Source organism: Pavona decussata, unplaced genomic scaffold, assembly GCF_977016875.1.
Source record: "Pavona decussata unplaced genomic scaffold, jaPavDecu1.1 SCAFFOLD_92, whole genome shotgun sequence".
Lineage (NCBI taxonomy): Eukaryota > Metazoa > Cnidaria > Anthozoa > Scleractinia > Agariciidae > Pavona > Pavona decussata.
This window is the reverse complement of record NW_028145509.1, coordinates 1,891,079-1,911,357: the sequence shown is the minus strand read 5'-3', so window position 1 is coordinate 1,911,357 and position 20,279 is coordinate 1,891,079. Positions and strand designations below refer to the sequence as shown.

At 38.0% G+C, this 20,279-nt stretch overlaps 2 protein-coding genes and 1 pseudogene across 3 annotated transcripts in view; 1 reads left to right on the top strand and 2 right to left on the bottom strand.

Moving 5' to 3' along the window:
- Window positions 1–3,661, bottom strand: part of LOC146473815 (uncharacterized) — a 68,277-nt pseudogene extending 64,616 nt beyond the window's left edge. The window contains exons 1-2 of the transcript XR_014866308.1: window positions 3,417–3,661; window positions 956–1,594 (exon numbers count right to left, since the gene is read on the bottom strand). The product of XR_014866308.1 is annotated as an uncharacterized LOC146473815 (transcript). The remainder of the gene's footprint in view (window positions 1–955; window positions 1,595–3,416) is intronic.
- Window positions 1–7,468, top strand: part of LOC146473814 (uncharacterized) — a 60,730-nt gene extending 53,262 nt beyond the window's left edge. Inside the window, exon 4 of the mRNA XM_085117921.1 lies at window positions 6,533–7,468. Coding sequence (XP_084974047.1) covers window positions 6,533–6,679 — 147 coding nt within the window. The 3' untranslated portion in view covers window positions 6,680–7,468. The remainder of the gene's footprint in view (window positions 1–6,532) is intronic.
- Window positions 1–20,279, bottom strand: part of LOC146473810 (hemicentin-2-like) — a 163,549-nt gene that overhangs the window by 64,616 nt on the left and 78,654 nt on the right. The window lies entirely within an intron of this gene.

Genomic DNA, 20,279 nt, shown 5'->3' with positions numbered 1-20,279 from the left:
ACTACGGATTATCTAACATGCAAACATCCCTAAATATTGCGTTTTTAAGCAAAAAGTGTCGATAAGTTTTTCTCAAACTCATTAATAATTCAAAAGCCAAAGACAAAGGAAATCATGCACAGTGACGTGTTTGGATATCTGATGAAAAACTCCTCGTTTTTGCATCCTCAATTTCTCCTTCAGAATAAGTTTGTTTGAGAAGTTATATCAAACACTCGTCCAGTGTTTCATCACAATATCAAAAACCTCGAAGTTCGTCAAAAATACTCCGCTACGCGTCGTATTTTCAACTCTCTTCTCGGTGTTTGATATGTGATGAAACACTCTGTCTCGTGTCTGATATATTACTTCAAAAAAAAAAAAGATACTACAATTTCTCAATAATAAAGGGAAAAAATTGATTTCTGGTTTACTTAAAATATATTTTGGCAGCCATTGAACAGAACAGAGGCGTTGAAGGAACACTAGTCTTCGTCTTACTCCGTATCAAACAACACTCGATCAAGAGCTAAACGCCATTCCCTTGATCAACCGGTCCTTTCCCGCGTCCTGTTTGGTGATTATATTAAGGGCACCTTAGAACTTTTTTTAGACCATAGCTTAATGCCCAATAATTAAAACATCAGACCTCCATGAACACGCTCATCCGTTTGACTCTTGTGCCGGACTCACATTTTATCGGTGTCGCAAGTTCATGACAAGTTGGACAATACAGTTTCTTGGCCAACCTGAAAATTAACATCATTTTTAATTTCAAGAAGAAATTATTCAGAGAAATAATCTTGACGTAGTCATATTTTTGTATAAAAGTTATTTCTCCCGGCTTACCCACACGACAAAGCAACCAAAAACTTAGTCTCGATTCTCGTGTGTGTGTGTGTGGTTGAAACTGCCCAGTATCATTTCAGTGCCATTCGGCGACATTTATACAGTTAAACTAATACAGAAAACCTACTTTGTACAACAAGACTGGTAATCTCTTCTTTCCTTCCCAGAATATTTCGCGCCACACACTTGTATTTTCCAGCATCCTCAAGTCGCGCGTCGTCAATTTGCATCAGTCCTTCTGCAGTCACCTTCGTTCTGTTGGTTGGTAACGCTCCATTCCCTCGGTACCATGTGACTTGTGGAGCGGGATTTCCTGAGGCAGAGCACAGTAACGAAGCTGTGGTGCTTTCATTCACAGTCAACTGAGAAGAGGACAGTGTTATTTTTGGTGCTGAAATAGATTCTCCTGGTTCACCTTTCATTCCTGGAATACCTGGTGCGCCAGTATCTCCTTTAATTCCCCTTTTTCCTCTTATTCCTGGTGGACCCATAATTCCTTGTTTTCCGCTTCTACCAGGTGGTCCCATCATCCCTTGTGATCCTTTTCTCCCTCTCCTCCCTCGTGGTCCTGGTTGTCCTCGTGGACAAACGTTTCCACTGTTGTGACAAATCTTTTTAAAGCTTGAGGTGATGACATCCTCCAAAACATCTTTTAGGTTTGATGACTTATTGAAATGCCTGCTGTTTGCAATACTCCTTGTTGACCTTTTTAGTTTCACCCCGATGGCAACCTCCTTTTTTACAGCATCGAAGAATTCGGGCTTTTCTAAGAGAATCGGAAATTAGAGAGGTATAATAAAGAGGAACGTTTCTACGGTAGTAACAAGCCGCCACTTATCTATAATCCTAGCCAATATTTGTTTGGACAAGTAACAAAATAATGCGTTAGGTCAGCATTTGTAAAGCGGACCTATAACAGGCCCTATAAGGCTTAATGAAATGTTTTTGGGTTGTTGAATCGAACGAGCGCGTACATTTTCGTCGAGCACTGAACAGCGTTAAGCGATTTGAAAAAATTGCGAGTCAATTTTGAAGCGAATTTATTGGCCCGTGGGAAGCAAGTTTTGCAAAAGTTTCGCGGAAACTGTTAGGAATAGGAGGAATCGGTCAATTAGATTGTTATTTCAGTACAAATTCACAATCAAACCTGTAAAATCGTGTGGATTCCTAGAAGCGCTCAACATTTCAGAGGAATTTCGCGTCTGTGCTCGAAGCCCAACTTCCTCGCTGTAAAACTCTCGGATTTCCATTGTTTAAGTTGTCGAGTATTCCTTAGAACATTTTCTTTTCAATTAACCCTTTCATTAAGGTTTGTTTCCTTTATCTCAAACTACAGCCGATCCAAGCACTGTCCATCAAAACAAAAGATGGAAGTCTACTTGATGACCTGTGTTATGATTCGCTCGAAATAGTATCCGCTTGGTTATTGGCTAATTATAATCGAGCTAACGGATAATTTGCATAATTAATTTCCCCCTTCGAAAACAGAAGGAATTACTTTTCCCCTGTTGAGAGATTTCATTTATTTTTATAATAATTTATTTACTTCTATTGCGCGTGATGCTGCTTGAGCTGACATTTTGCCAAAGAAAACTGCAGATTTTCTCTTCAATTCCCAAATAGGTCATCCGAAAAGATGTCCATTCAAAGAAGCTTTCTGTTCCACTTACTAAAATGTAACCTAGTCGGGAAAGGAGTACTTAGTTGTATTAGCTTGAGCACAATGAGCGAACTGAGCTTGAATTTCTTTTCCTTTCCACGAATTAGTGACACACGCTCATTAGTTTGCAGCATACAATCAAACTCCAGCCCTCATAACCTGTCTCTTTGCTAAATGACTGGACCCAGTTGTTCAAAGGGCGGATAATTTTATCCACTGGATAGTTCGCTATCCGACAATAAAATGTGTGTAAGATTTTCCCGATAGTCCTATAATCTGAAAATAGAGTAAAGGCATATGCCAAATTTAAGAATGGGATTGTGTGGAAAACCTACCAAAAGCATTCGTTGGAGTATATTTGCTCCGCTGGTTAGCGACTTATCCAGCTAGTGGATAAAGTTATCCGCTCTTTGAACAACTGGGACCTAAATTTTAAGAATTCTTCAAATAAGGGAGAGTTCGATGTTTACTATTTTAGACGACCATTACTTAGTAATTTAAAGCAGTGTGACGCACAATTGTTGATAATTCAGAACAAACGCGTTATACACAAAATGTGAAAAATGATATTAATGATCGTAACTTAAGAAACAGAAGAAAAAACAATCAATATTTATCTGTCTCCTATTCATTGAATTCACATGGTGCAGAAGAAAGACAAAATCTTTGTACCAAAGCTAGGCCATGCCCTAACCCCCCCCCCCCCCCCTTCCACCTCCACCCCGACCCTTCCCCTGTGCTATTCATAGCCTAGAAAGATACAAGAAGGACCAAGAAGGACAATCATTACACGACATGATTGAAACGACTATTTTCGTTTTCGGTGTCACAAAAGCTATTAAATGATTCTAATATACAAGTAAATAGAATCGGAAAATGCACATATCAATTAATTCAGAATCCAAACATTAGTTTAGGCTCTCTTTACCTTTCATTAAAGTGTCCGCCATTCCTTGTCTGATGTGAGAAATAACTTCCTCGACAGCTACCAACCTTTGTTCGTGATTATTGAACTTTACCTCGAATCTAATGAATCCAGCAGAGTAAAGGAGTAAACAAAAAAGAGGGAAAACTGTGCCGGGACTCACTGAGAAACTAAAGCTTTTAGAAGACATCTTGTGAAAGAACTGATGTTCGAAATTTGTTCTGCAAATATGTCCTGCTACGACCCGATATTTTCTTTGTTTGATAACACAGTATTTTTTTTCAGTGTATCAGTTTCAGTGACGTAGAATTTGGATTGTCCCGGGAGAGGTGATTTATTAATCTCTTCGCATCATGTAGGAGGTCAGGTGTGGTGTGGGAAATGTATTGCCCCTCGTTTCTGAAGACTGGACTTCGTGCGATGATTACTTCAAGATCTGAGGATTTTTACTAAGGGTCAAGAAGAAAGAGTTTGAAATTGAAATACCTGAATTTTCAAAACTCGCTGACTCCTGTAGTATGTTAACCCTCTTTTATGTCGCACAGTTAATACTTATCATCAAAAAGGAAGCAGTAGGTACCGCTCCCACTAACAGAAGCACATTCATACTGCCCCTCACTGACCCAGGGTCAAACTACTTCCTATTACCGTCGTCTGCGCATCCTGTTTGTCTAACAGAACCACAAACGTGCCATAACAAGCAATATTTGATCAATAATTCCATTCACAACTGTGTCAGCTGGCGGCTTCTATCAAACATTGACCCTTGCACATTGTTGTCTGTTTTGCTTTGTTTGTTCGAATTCGTTTCTTAGTAGGGCTCCAAACAGAATTTAGGTGATGTTAAACGATTGCTTAATTAACACTTTAACCCCTAAGGCAAAACGACATTTTCTCCAGATCCAAGACTTCAAACTCAATGTCCATGCATGATATACCATTTTAAAGCTACTCATGAGTGTATTTCATAACTGATATAATTATGAATGAGAAAAGTTATAGCTTTGAGATAAATGGCCTTAAAACGTAAAAAATTTAAAGTTCAAAAACGTCCCAATCCTTGTGTATATTAGGTATACCCCTGAACTATAGCTTATTTTGCAGTTCTCAACAAGTTCATCAATTTGAGAGATGTCTTAAGACCCACAACTTCTAGGGGGGAAAAGTTGAAAAGTTATGGGGGTGGTCAACCATATCATATATGGGAGGGGGTTATGGTTTTATCCTTTTAATGAGTAGATCTTCACAACACCATCTTGGTGTCCGAAAATTCATAGAAATCTGTCAAATATTGGAAGAGTTATGGCATTATGTGCCATTTGGCACTCTTAGGGATTAAAGGGTTAACAATTAGGCTTTGTTTCGTACAATAAAATCAACTTACAATCCTTGATGATAATAAGATTTTATTCGCTGTTTATTTAAGAAACTATTGATATGATGAAATGTTATTTTCCAAGAGTCGTAGTAGTGTTTTCCCATAACTGGTACGGTACCAGATTTAAACTTCTACTGGTCCCTCAAGGACTAATCGGTTTTTATCGACTATATGAGATGGTTAGAAGGAGAATTCACTTTGTAGACAACGCGTAAACTCGTCATTAATTGGCACAAGCTAGGGCAAACTCCTCACACGTAACGCCTTTTTCCTGACAGTTCTGAAATGACTGCAATGTGAAATCAATATGCATGTGAAAACATCGCTAATGACCATTTACTACGATTACCATGAGGAAGTCGCACGATATTTCATACATAAAAGAAACGAATATCAGTGGTATTTTCTTACAAGATGCAATCACGATTCATAAGCAAAAGCTTTAATTTGAGAACTTTCTGACTAAGGTTAAGAAATCATTCATCGGTTCGAGTTCAAAAGTCCAAGTCTCGTTGACTTCGGACGTAAGAGTTCGTATGATCCTCGGGAATTATCACTTTCCGGTTAATAACAATGATGTATTTTCGGTTATCTGACACAGGAAAACTTGAAAAAGGGAATCAAAGTTCGGATGCTCTAACACTGAGCTACAGGAGAGTCCGGTGAACTTTGAGAAAAGACAATATATTCGAAAGACTTCGAGTAATATTGTAAATGGTTTGAACCCAGGAGTCATGTCATAAGTACGTAAATTATGATTACACCCGGGTGATCATAATTTACGTACTTATGACTTCGAGTAATCTCGGAAAGAAATTGATGATCGTCAGTGGTCTTCCAAAAACTTTGGTGATCATGTGGGATTTATGAGAATTGTACGCGGACTTTAGTTAAATAATCTATGTATATGTATATGCATTATATATCTTCGAGAATATTTTGACGACGGTTTGAAAATGTTTTTGAAAGCAATAATTTTTCTTGGATGAGGATAGTCTTCCGTATGTGTTTCGCTCGTTTCAAAGAGAGTGGAAAGTGGTGCGCGTGCTTGCACAATGCTATTGGACTCGAGTTGGCGGGAAACAAAGGAACAGGAATTCCTTGGGGAAGTTAAGTTGTCACGCAACTTACCGGGCGCCGTAAGTTGCGAGATAGAGCGGAGGAAGGAGGGGGGGGGGGGGAGGACTTGACTAAGGGGAGGCGAGACCTAATAGACCGGAAATTAAAACAAAGGACTTATTAAGAAAGTCTACGAGATTTCTAGATAATTGTTTTACAACACAAGTACCGTTAGCAGAGTTATTGTTCCTATACGCGCAGGAGAGTCCGGTTAACGTTGACACTAATTTCAATTCAACTCGTTGCGGGAATTTTGTTTTCCCGCCATTGCAAAAGCTTTAAAAACTATTGCAAATATCGAAAGAAAACGTTTCTGTAGTTACTAAAGAACATAAGTGACTAAAAAAACTCCAGCTAATTTTCCGAAGATGAACGCGATTCAAACAGATGAACTTGACAGCTTTTCTACGATGGGATCTGAAAAAATTGGGGTAACGATTTGAAGTGCTTCTCATCAACTCGCGCATACGTCTGGAGTGATATAGCCCTGATTCATAGTGCGCCTCTTGACTATAGGTTATTTTATTCAAAATAAAAAAAATAGAGGAGAAAAAAATCGTTTTTTTCTTCTTTTTATTGTTTCCCTAAGCATCTTACTGAGTAGCACTGATTTCTTTTACAGGTCGCGTTTTTACAAGAAACTGTTCGGCGCGAGTGCGAGGAGCGGCTGGAGCTGACCGATGCTCTGGGTGAAGCGCGGACTCAACTCTTAGCCCATCAACGTCCTTTCATTGCCTCGCTTTCACGAAGTAGCAGACTCAACTCGTAAAGTTCTGGCAACATTAACCGGGGAAGTGCAAAAGGACTGGCCTCCAATGGACTCAGCAACAGTTCTGAGGCCCAGGCCTCCTGCTCTGAGGCGTGGGCTGTAGGTCCGGGTCGGGTGCACGTGATACTGGGAAGTCATTTTATACCGGGAGCGTGGACGATAGTCGGCAGAGAATGGCTGCTGCTGTTGGGAGATCGGATTCAAAACGTCGATTGGTTGGAAATTTCAGTAGCTGACAGAGTTGATAAACCTTCATGTCCACCGATCCGGAGATAAGTCCATCCGCGCCGCGACGAATCGACGCGAGTATTCTTCAAGAAAAGCAGACTGATTTAGGTTCAGATTTAGCACCATCCATTTTTACTGTCTGTCATAGTCACGAAAACACCTTAATCCTACTTGTCGTATATATAAAAAAAATGTAAAATAAAAATAAAATCTGACTATTTTGAGTCTCAAGATCTAGTAGTGTTAATCGAGGCCACTATTCATATCTAATTTGAAGTAGCAAATGTCACAGAGAACGTGAGCGTTTTACAGCCATATTAAAATCGTGCAGATTTCTAACCTTGTCGGAAAAATCAACAGTTGGCTTGTAAATATACAATACGAATACGGAAGGGGCTTAAGATAATTTCTGATATATGAAAACAAAAACTGCAAATGAGAAGCAACTTTTTATACAAGTATAAATTAAACAAAGAGCTAAAATTCAAACTTAAAAAAAAAGTAATCTTTCCCACCCCTCACACCCCATACCCTGATGAAGAGAGGCCTCGCTCATAACGATTTCTAAACAATATAGGATGGTCAGGAAGGGGAGGGGTGGCGAGGGAGGGGGGGGGACTTGTTTTACCCAATCAGTTTTCTTTCTGATCAGAATGATTGAAGAAAATATGTTAATGTGGGTGTTTTGTTCCCTGTAAGCTAGACTCTGTCCATGATTGTAGCCTAATTAGAGTAAAATTACGAGGAAGAGCGGCCCATTCAATTTCCAAACACCGAGATCTAGAAGTGGTTTGAAAAAGCGGCAGCCGAGTTTTTTTTAAGCAACTTCGAGTGTTTGACATAGCTCCTCAAACCATTCATTATTCTTGGAAAAAATTAAAGCTTAAAGGTTCACATTTCTAAACCTTACTTTAAGGAAATTCAAATGTTGCCGAGGGCTTGCCTTGTAGACAATTTGTTAAGTAATTATAGCCATATTATTAATGGCTCTATTTTCCATAGTGAAAGCGCACTATTTCCTGACCAATCTAAAATCCCAAGAGCAATAACAAACGAGATAAGAAAAGTTATTTTAGCACAAATACTTCCACCCTCAAACAAGGCCATCTTTCGAATGTCAAAGGATAGAATCGAACAAATCTGGCTCTCGCGTGACTGCTGAGGGAATTTTTCACAATGCCTCTCTCATCTTTGTTTCCTTGGAACACCTGAAGAGAACAGAAAAAACATGTAGACCCATAGAATAAACAGAGCTGGAAAAAAAAAAATGTAAAAAAGTGTTATCTCGAGAACTGTTTAGATGCCGGCAATAGTATGGAGTGGCTTCAAATCATATGAAGAATTCGAAAAAAAAAAATAATAAAATAATAAAATAATGATAATAATAACAATAATAATAATAATAATGATGATGATGATGATGATGATGATCATAATAATAATAATAATAATCCGTGTATATTTTGACAGATGCCGAGTAGCACTATGGCGATTTGCCCACTTTATCAGATCTGTTAATCTCTTCAGCTGTTGATTCGCCGGGTGACCAATGGCTTTGTTGCCTTTTTTATTTCTTTATAATCGTTTCTCTTCTTTGTATGTACAAATACAATCAACTCCCTTTTTAATTCACTTCCTGGTAATTATTTATTACTATCCTAACTGGCAACCCGCCCCCATTAGGTAAGCTATTTGAGGGTTGCAATATATTTATTTTAAATGCAGTGTCACTTCATCTCCATTTAGCACTGGAATGGAAAGTTCTTTGGCGTAAGTTGTTTCTGCTCTTAACTGTAATCAAATCATATCTAAAAGACGCTGTTTCGTTGTATCTGTGAGCGGTAGCCGAATTATTTATAAAGGAGAAGAAAACAACTCGAAAGTCAACTGGGTATAATTTAGAGTTTCTTTGAGCACATAACATAACGCGTTGAAAGTACATTCATTGAGTTATCAATAATATTGGCTTCTAAGTAATATATTTCAACCCTTGGACAACACTTTTGGATTTTCTATTTGGCTGTTTCTTGGGTTAAAAGCCTGGTAAGATTGGAGTTAAGTTAACTTATTCACCTTTACAGCATTGTCTTCCATGTAGTAGTTAAACGTTGTTCCATCCAACGAAAGTTTTAACTTGAAACTAGTGATCCATTGACTTCCCCTTCCCCCTTGTGTTGCCACTGCACAAACAGAGCGCACTGCACCCATATCAACTTGAAGGTAATCTGTTCTGTCATTTTTAGTCTTTGTACACCATGCTTCAAACAGTCCCCTCCATCCATTCAGTCGGCCGTAGTATGGCTGATAATTACTGTTATGGAATGAGCTTGCCGTAATTCTGTCATCCCGTATCGTGTTGACGTCCGCGACGCCCACAGGCAGACATGCTGGAAAACAAAAATGACAGCAATCTGCAGTTCACTTTGAACATCATTTATTATAACATTCTGTGAAAGGAAGGAAGGAACATGACTACCATCAAAGATAGGGAGGGTAAGCGACTTGTAAATGAAGATGAAGTCTTAGAGCGGTGGAGGGAGCACTTTGAGGGAGTTCTGAATGTACCACGGCCCGATATACCACTGCCAGAAATGGGCCAAGCACCTGAAGTCATCACAAGCATAGACACTGGAGACATATCAGTTGCTGAGATCAGGAGAGCTATCCATCGTTTGAAGAATGGCAAGAGTCCGGGAATGGATGCCATCAGTGCTGAGATGCTCAAGTGCTCTGAGAATGATGCTGTGAAACAACTCCACTTACTTTTCAACTCCATCTGGAAAGAACAACGTATACCAGAAGACTGGAAGAAGTCACTCATAGTGAAAGTGCCGAAGAAAGGGGATCTCACTCAGTGTGATAACTATCGCGGCATATCCTTACTCTCCGTACCAAGTAAAATCTTGTGCAGGATCCTCATTGACAGGGTAAAGAGTGGTGTGGACGAAATGATTAGACAGGAACAGGCAGGATTTCGATCTGGAAGGGGAACCTCTGAGCAGATCTTTGCTTTGCGGAACATCCTAGAGCAGTGCCAGGAATGGCAAGCACCCCTGTACATTAACTTTGTTGACTTTTCAAAGGCATTTGATTGCATCATCAGAGAGCGACTTTGGGACATTATGGGACAGTATGGCATACCTGACATCTTTATCAGGACTTTCAAGGCACTTTACCATCAGAGCTCAAGCTGTGTTATAGAAGGCGGAAGGTACTCCAGCTGGTTTGAAGTGAAGAGTGGCGTGCGACAAGGGTGTGTGATGTCTGGCTTCATCTTTGTCCTGATCATGGACTGGGTCATGCGGCACACAAACGATAGAAGACGCGGCTTGAGATGGAAGTTTACATCGGTTCTAGAAGACCTGGACTATGCTGATGATGTTGCTCTTCTCTCAAGCAGATTTGGTGATCTACAGGATAAGACTGACAGGCTAGTAGACATTGCTGGTATTGTGGGACTCAAGATCAACCCACACAAAACAAAGACGCTTAGAATGAACCACAAATGCACAGACAACATCAAGGTAGAAGGAGAGGGTGTAGACGACGTGAAATCCTTTGTATACCTAGGATCGGTGCTAGACAAACATGGTGGCACACAGGCAGACATCAAGAGGCGACTAGCAGTAGCCAGAAATGCATTTACCAGACTACAGAGCATCTGGAGGTCACAGAGATTCAGCAACAAGACCAAGCTGCGTATCCTGAACTCCAATGTGCTGTCTGTGTTACTGTATGGGGCCGCTATGTGGAGAATAACGACAGTTGATCTCAACAAACTTGATGTATTCCACCGCACATGCCTAAGAAGAGTATTAAGGAGATTTTGGCCCTACCATCTGAGCAACGAAGAGCTATATGAAGCATCAGGGAGCATGCCAGTGTCCACCCTCATACAAGTGAGAAGGTGGCGTTGGATAGGCCACATCTTGAGGAAAAGTCCTAACGACATCTCAAGGACTGCACTAACGTGGGCACCCGAAGGTAAGAGGAAGCGAGGCCGGCCAAGGGAAACGTGGAGACGAACTGTGGAGAAAGAAAGGAATCAGCTGGGTTGGCAGTCATGGGAGGCTGCTGTCGCCTCGGCGGCAGACCGGGATGGGTGGCGCAATCTTCTCGCCGGCCTTAAGAGTCCACGTGGGCCCAAAGAGGATAAGTAAGTAAGTAAGTAAGATGGTAACAAATGTGGATTGTTTTACAAGCTGTGCTTTGACTTTTGCGAGTTTTTTTAAAACTCTTTGGTGCATACGTTAAAAAATGCAATCAATTTTTTTTTATTATTATTTCTAGTAGTTGATATATTTGTCTTAAGACTATCAGGTTAACACAGTTTGCCTAACTTATGGGTTCAATTTTATTTTTAACTGTTACAACTCACTTTAAAAAAAATTGTATGTATAAGAATTTTACACCTACAATCACATAGGTTCGCTCCCGTTTGGTAACAACAGAGAAGTTGGTTGCGTAAGGTGAAAAGGAGAAAATCTAGAAACAGTGCGTACATGACTTTAAGGAAAAAGAGGCAGTGTGGAGCGAGGATGGGCGCGTCTACAGGCGTACAAAATGAGATCGTTCGGGATGCCAGCGGGTTCTTAGTGGACACGCTGAATGACGCTTCCAAGTTTAACGGTGCACAATATTACCAGGTGTGCAATTTCCTTCCTCTATAAAAAATATATATATCTTATGCTGATGAAAAGAGGGAAATGGCCATTTCTTTTCTGTAAAGTGAAAAACTCAAGCAAAGAAAATTGTTGCCTTGTTGTATTTTGGATTGTATGTGAAACAGGTATATAAATAAACGGCTACTAGTTTGTTTTAGCAGGCCTGTTGTCGTAGTTGGTACCTGGCGTGCATAATCTCGGTTCTATGACACATAACCCCAACTCAAATGACTCCTCTCACCCAACGGATCCCCCACGGTTCATCGGTAGAGCTCTTTGCAACCAATCAGTGGTGGTTGGACACGGTCCGAAGAGCATCATGGTAGCAGTAATTGGCTAATCACATCACCGTATTCTTTCACCAGCGTTTTTAGGAAGGATCTTCACGCGAATGATTGCTTCGTCTTATTTACTGTTTTATTGACCGTGTAGACGGCTTTTCTTCCAAATGAAAGGATTCAACAAGTGACGAGGTATGTAGGTGACCAGTGATTGTATTTTCTCATAATTTCCTTAGTTATTGTCGTCAATATTCGACTTCCTCGCAAGCTTGTCCAATATGGCCGCTTTTCTCCACGTGCAATGATCAATGAACGCGTTTGCTTTTTGACGCTATATCGTCAGGGTTCCAGGAAAAAAAGTTACACCATTTGCTTAATAAAAAGTTGCTCTTGGATTTTAAGGCATCGCACCCCATTGCACCTCTCACCGTTTTTCTGCTATGTGCGTTTAAAGTTTGGCGATTGTGAGGAGCAAACAATGAGCGAGTCACGATGTAACACAAAGATTTATTGTGACGTTTTCCTCTTTGCTTGATTTGTCTCTAGGTTTACAATTAAAGCTCAAGTGAAAGCTCTAGCCAGCTGTTCTAAATGACCTGCTATTTCACCTCAGGACAAAAATGTTGAGGCTTCAGGGCTATGGACTGTTGGTAGATGTCGACTAAAATATCGGAAATATTATTATCACAAGCACAGATCCACAGAAAAATTAATAACTAAAAAGGGGAAACACTTGCGACTTAGTTCCATAAATTAAGAATCAGTTGTGCAGAAATTACATTCTACTTATACTTTTAAAGTATATCTTGTATGCTTGTACAATAATTTGCATGCCTGAGCTGTATATTTATACACTCTATGCATTAACTGACTGTATATATTTCCATATATTCCCATACAAGAAAATATTTGGTCACTTCAGGCATATATTTTACATCAAAAGTCAAGCATATATGAAATCTCTATTTGGCTTATTACCTCTGTGCTTATTGTATTAATCTATAACTGTGTATAGATTGTATGCAATTTGTGTTGTTAATAAAAGGGATTGACAGCTGATTTGCAAGATGACCTTCAAAGAAGATGTACGCTAATTTGATGTCAATTACACTTGGCCATTGTCAGTAGCTGAAATCTCTGGTATGCTCGGCAAACTATGTGGAGTCATCCACCTTCACATTGGTGTACAAGATACACTTCGATGTAAACAGGCCCCTAGTTTATGAGTGGGGGGGCATGCCTTGTGAGCAGAGTTCCCCTCAATTTGTATTTCAATATTTCTCCAATCCAATTACATAATAATTTATTTTTATTATTGGATATGTTGTAGGCTTTAAAGTGACAAGTACATGTTAAAGAGAGGGGGACATCTAATGTGACTATAATACTGTCCTCCTTTGCCAAGTTTGATCTCAATTGCACTTGACTATTGTCAGTGGCGGAAATCTCTGGTATGCTCTGCAAACTATGTCGAGTCATCCACCTTCACATTGGTGTACAAAATACACTTCGATGCAAACAGGCCCTTAGTTTATGAGTGGGGGGCATGCCTTGTGAGCAGAGTTCCCCTCAATTTGTATTTCAATATTTCTCCAAATTATCCAATAACATAATCATCATAGATATGTTGTAGATTTAAAGTGACTAGTACATGTAAAGGAGAGGAGGACATGTAGTGTGACTATAATACTGTGCCCCTTTGCCAAGTTATGAATTACATGTGCAATATGTACAGCAGTTTTCATTATTACTGTTATTGTTATTATTGAAATAAAATAAAAACATAGATGTGATATTTGGTAGTCTGTCTTGTTAGTACTGAACTAGAAATTTTCCAAGATCAAAGAGAATATTGCTCACAGGTTTTTTGGAGTTTTTCATGAGGCTGAACCACTGTAGTAATGGGAAAGGGGGATGGGGGGGGGGGGGGGCAAAACTTTTGTGAAGTCAACATTTTTATATTGTGTGCTATCATAGTTTGTTGGACTATGGAATCATTTTTGAGCAGCTATTTGTACTTACTCTGAATTTTTATTGTTCATTTGTGATTCCTTACCACCTTACTATTTGGCTTTCACATTCTCTATGTTTGAGGGTACTAATGTACATAATCTCCATAACATTGTTTTGTGTATTGATGTTTGTATTAAAAGGCCTTATTTTCTTTTAAATATATATAATTAAAGAGGGAGCTGAGCATGCACCCAGGGCCCCTCACCTTGTCATCCAATACACTGTCTTTCCATACAAAGTAAGGGTCTGCCCAGTAAAGGAAGGTAGAGTATTTGGCATTGTTTACAAGGTTTTTTGACTTATTTCATTCAATTAACAATTGATTCATGCGTCAGCGTGCTTCATCGAGATATGAAGCACGCGGGAAGTTTGGAGAGCACGAAAGATGCGTAAGAGTTGCTCGAGGCGTAGCCGAGAGCAACTCTAGCTTCTTGAGTGCTCTGCAAACTTCCCAAGTGCTTCATATCTCGATGAATGCACAGCTGACGCATGAATCAATTGTTTTATAACATTTTCAACGCGGTAGTTTTTAAACCCGTTGATTCTAGGTTGGCCAGAGGTTTCCCAAGCATTCAGCCAATGTGCAAAATGGTAATAAACAACCCCATGTTCGGTAAAAATACACATCTTACAGGGTAAAAAAGGCAACACCCCTTTGGTCTACAGTAGTTAAAGTTTCTAATTATGGAATAAAATACACTGGTTGCCAATTAAAAATTTTCCAAAAAACAAACTTGAAAATTTGATCCTCGCGTTACATGGGAGAATTCTTTCCGCTTGCGAGGACATGTCGTTTTGTTTACGCAAGATTTACGCAGTTGTCACGTCTCAAGAATGAAAATAGAAAGAAAACAGACAACTGAAGCTTCCCTAAATGAAAAATTTATTCAATTAAGTCTTTGTTCTAAGAAGCAAAGGCGTACAATTTTTAACCCGAGACGATAAACGCGCAAGTGATTTGAAGGAACTGCAAGTCCATTTTGAAGTGAATTTATCGAACCGTGTGCACGGTTTTCAAAAATTTCGCAACAAAACTGTTAGGAATACGAAGAAGCTTTCAATTAGAAAAGTATTTAAGTACAAATTCACAATCAAACCTGTAATTTCTTGTGAATTGAATTCCCACAAGTACTCGAACGTTACCAAGAAAGTTCGTGGCGTATAATCAGTAAATAATGATCTGAAATGTCCGCTTGCTGATCGTCGGCTGGATAAAACAACAATATCTCCTTGAAGCACAATTTCTTCGCCGTTAATTATCGGATTTCCGCTTTTGAAACTATCAAGTATTCCTTAGCAGTCTTTCTTTCAGTTTATCGTTTCGAAAAAATGTCTTTTCCCTCTGAGAAAGCGAAATTGGCGCCTGAAAATTAATAGTTTTGCGAGACACGATGTCACGGGCCTTGTTCTCTTTTTTCCTTTTCTTTAGTTTTTTTTCGGGAGTTAAAAACTCCAATCCCAAAGAAAAAGTGGGAAGAGCTTCTTCATCAGCTGGTTCCCTTGTTGTCATCTGTAGTTAAACGTTTTGCTGAAGATTTCTCCCGTTTTTGAATGCAAAATGGTGAAAGTCCGAGTTCTCGAGGCATTTGTTTGCTGACGTCATCAGCGTGCACAATAGGAATATGAAGCATGCTCGCGCAATTGAATTTGATTGCACGAATTTACTAGCTATGTTATAAGATCAATTTGATGTTTTCATTTCCCTCATGCAACATGTGATGTAATAAAACAAATTATTATTGAAGAACTTGTTATGTCAAACATATATTTACTAATTTAGTACTCCTGTGTGGCTAAAATTTATGACTCTTGCAAGCTGAACTTGTGTGAGAGCTTTTTTCCATGTCCCAGTCTCATTGGCAACCAGTATACAGAATGGTTAAACGAAATTCCTATCCAGTAAGGCCGTGAAAATCTTCATTTCCCTACAATCCTTGTTTACTTCATTTCGTTTTATAATATTCGGCTATTTCCACCAGAATTGGATTCCAGCAGTTATGAACTCTGAATATTTCATTGCCAGATTTTCGAGCCCGTGATCGTACATTATAATTCAAAAGGTACGATTTCATATAAGGACAACAGGATTGGTTTTGCAATTGTATGGAAGTGGTAATTACACTGATTACATGGAGCAGTTTCGGCTGTACCGGCTTTCGATCGATCGATCGCTAGGATCGCCGTGTAAACCCAACGTTTTGAGCGTTAAATTAGTCAGTCGATGTGTGCTTATGGTAACCGGAGAAAACTTATCGAATAAATTACCGAATTAACCGATTTTCTGCCTTTTTGAGGCGAAAATTTGTCATTCCTTGAGATCTGCACAGCACGAAGGTTTGTTACAACTGACCACGAACCGACAACTCGCCCCAGCATGCTTTGCGGACCGTGTCCAACCACCACTGGCAACCAATAATCTGGAAGGTCATAGATTCGATTCCCTTTACGAAGATGGTATGTTTGAATTTCTTTATCACCTAAAGCTAATTTTGTACCGTGGACCTGGATGCTAGACTCATTGTTTAGGGATTTTTGTACACCATGCTTTTTTTAACTTTTTTTAACTTTTTTTAGGTATCAGGTATCAGAGATGGGCACGAATTCTAAGCGCTCTGCGAAAGAACTCAATAATTCAGTATCCAGCACTCCAGTAAAGCCAAGTACAAAGCAAATGAAAATACAAAATGATGGAGAGTCCGACATCATGAAAATATTGAGCGAAATCAACACGAAACTAAACAAGCTTGACAATATAGAGAAACACCTAGAACGCGTTGATGACGAAATCAAAGAGCTTAAAGAATCTTTTACTTTTGTCAACGACACAACTGATGAGATAAAGGTTGAACAGAAGAAGCAAGGCACTTCGATTAAGAGTCTTGAGGAGAACATCGCAAGGATTGAAGCACGCAATGCCGATTTACAAAGGGAGCTCCTGGACATAAAGTCGCGTTCAATGCGTTCCAATCTTGTATTCTACAACCTCCCAGAGAAAGAAAAAGATGATCCTTTTGCCGTACTGAGGGAACTGCTCCAAAAAACGATGGCCATCGACGAGTCTAATGACATAGAAATCGAGAGAGCTGACGGAAAACCTCGACCAATTGTTGCTAAATTCCTAAGGTACCAAGATAAAGAGTATATTCGGAAATCTGCATATCTCCTGAAAGGTACTAAAATCGGAATTGCTGACCAGTTTCCAAAAGAAATTGCTGAGGCACGAAAAAAGCTCTACCCTGTGATGAAAAAAGCGAAAAATGAAGGAAACACTGTAAAACTTATCAAAGACAAACTCTTTATAAATGGCCAGCGCTACAGGGCGTCATTGACCAACGGCGAGGAGATGAGCTACTAAATCGGATGGATATCGCTGAATCAGCTAAGTCTGGATTTTAATCGACATTCAATTAAGTTTTTCTTTATTCTAGCAATTTTAAATTTTAGTTATATATCTACCTTTTGTTATAAAACCTAAATCACTGTGACCAACGAGGGAAAATCATGTCATTTTTGTGATTGCGAAATAATCCAAGATCAAAGGTCGCTAGTTTGCAACATCTGCAATAACTATTATCACTATAATAGGCATTGTTTACGTTTAACAAATCTGTCTGGTACAGATAAGGAGTTTACTTGTTATCAATGCCGTTCAATAATCTTAGTGATGACAGCTTTCTTGAAACTTCTGGAATGTCTGTACTTGATCGTAGCAGGATAGAAAATATTGCGTTTAGCCCATATCATCAAGATCTACTAGAAGTCCGTAAGCATGGGGATAGACATTTGTTGAAGGATAATTTCCATGACGATGATATAATGCCAAATTCTACATCTTTCTACTCATCACTTGAATTTAATAGTTTAGTCGCAAATAGGCAGCTTACTGAGAACAAGTTATCATTTTTGCATTTAAATATTAGAAGTATAGGGAACAAGTGTGACGCTTTATTAAATTATTTGCATTTGTTAACCCATAAATTCTCAATAATTGCGCTTACTGAAACTTGGTTAAATGATATGGATGATGACAGCTTTAAAATCCATGGATATAATTTAACCAAAGTTAATAGGCAAAATAAAAGTGGAGGAGGAATTTGTATTTTTACTAGGGAAAATATTAAAATCAAAACACGAGACGATTTAGTCAATGAAGAGAGCAACAGCAATACGGAATTTCTTTTTATTGAAATATTAAATGAAAAATGTAAAAATATTATCGTTGGCATAATTTATCGACCACCAAGTAGCAAATTTAATGATTTTAAAAATGACCTTAAAACAATTTTAACTAAATTAGACAAATCAAATAAGCCTTGCTATATTATGGGCGATTTTAACATTGATCTCTTAAAATACGAATGCTGTAATTACTCAAATAACTTTTTTAATCAGTTATCATCCTCGGGCTATATGCCACTTATTACAAAACCTACTAGGATTACTAAATCGACTGCGACATTAATTGACAACATCTTCACTAACAATGCTAGAAAAACAGGGCATCATAGTGGCATCTTATTAAATGATCTATCCGATCACCTTCCTATCTTCGCTATCACAGAACACGAGATGAAAAATTGCCCTGAAATTCCTAATTCAGGTAGCCACATAACTAGGAAAATTAGTATAAAATCTTTAGAACTTTTTGCTAAAAAAATAAAAAGTTGCAACTGGCAATCTACATTATCGAAAAACAATCCAACAGAGTCATATGTATCATTCTTTAAAGAATTTTTTAAGATATATGATTATTTTTTTCCTCTAAAAAAGTATAAATCTAATAATATTAAAAGAGATAACAATCTATGGATATCTAGGGGCTTAAAAAGTTCTACAAAAAGAAAAGAAAAATTGTACAAAAAGTTTATCAAGAATCCTACGAAAAATAATGAACAAATTTACAAAAAATACCGCAATAAACTAAACCATCTAATAGGAATTGCCAAAAAGAATTATTATTGTAAAAAGTTTAGTCAAGCTCAAAATGATATCAAATCTACTTGGGATACTATCAATCAACTACTTGATAAACAAAAATCAAAAAGCTCCTTACCAAGGTCGTTTTTAAATGATGATAATGTAGAAATTAATGATCCAAATTTGATCGCAAATAATTTTAATGATTTTTTTGTTAATGTTGGGCCCAAACTCGCTAAAGGGTTCAACCATGATACTGACGAATTTTATAAATATCTTGAAGGTAATTATAACGATTCAATTTTTTTATATGAAACATGTCCTGAGGAAGTGAACAGAATGATAGATAAACTTGAATGTAAATCGAGTTGTGGTATTGATGAAATTAGAAGCAAAGTTATAAAATATGTGGCTCCTTATGTATCTGTTCCAGTAAGTCACATTTTTAATTTGACATTTGCTACCGGAAAAATACCAAATGATTTAAAAGTAGCATTGATAACACCAGTGTATAAGGCCTCCGAAAAAAATGTATTTTCGAATTATAGACCTATCTCTGTACTGCCATTTTTTTCCAAAATACTGGAAAAGCTAATGTACAAAAGACTGATTGACTATATAAATAAAAATGGAATATTAACTGACCGTCAATATGGATTTCGAAGTAAAAGTTCAACTAATCATGCGATAATTGAAATTGTCGACAAAATAACAATAGCCATTGAAAATAACGAATTCAGAGTAGGGATTTTTCTTGATTTATCAAAAGCATTTGATACGGTAAATCACGATATCCTTCTAAAAAAACTTTATTTTTATGGTATTCGTGGCAAATGTCATGCTTGGATTAAAGATTACCTCTCCAATAGAAAACAAATTGTTAAATATTATAACATAAGGTCAACAGAAAATATAATTACTTGTGGGGTCCCACAAGGATCTATTCTTGGACCGTTACTATTTTTAATATACATCAATGACCTTAACAACTCAACCAGCAATTTATCTACTACTTTATTTGCTGATGATACTAATCTTTTTTGTTCATGTAAGGACCTAGAAGAACTGGAATTGTTAATAAATAAGGAATTAGCTCTTGTCCAAGAATGGCTAATGCTAAATAAACTGACTCTAAATGTAAAAAAATCAAATTTCATTATTTTCAAATCTCATAAAAGGAAACTAAAAAATCATTTGAGTCTAAAATTAAACAACGAGATGCTACAATGCGTTGAACACACAAAATTTCTAGGAATCATTATTGACCAACACCTGACATGGAAAAACCATATTAATTATGTCACAAAAAAGATCACTAGAACTACAGGTGTGCTTTGTAGAATTCGCTTTTACATTTAGTCAACCACTGCTAAGAATGCTGTATTACAGTTTGATATACCCACACCTCCATTATGGAAACATTGTATGGGCTAATACTTATCCAACGCGGTTGGAAAAATTGTTTAAACTACAAAAGAAAATATTAAGAATAATAAC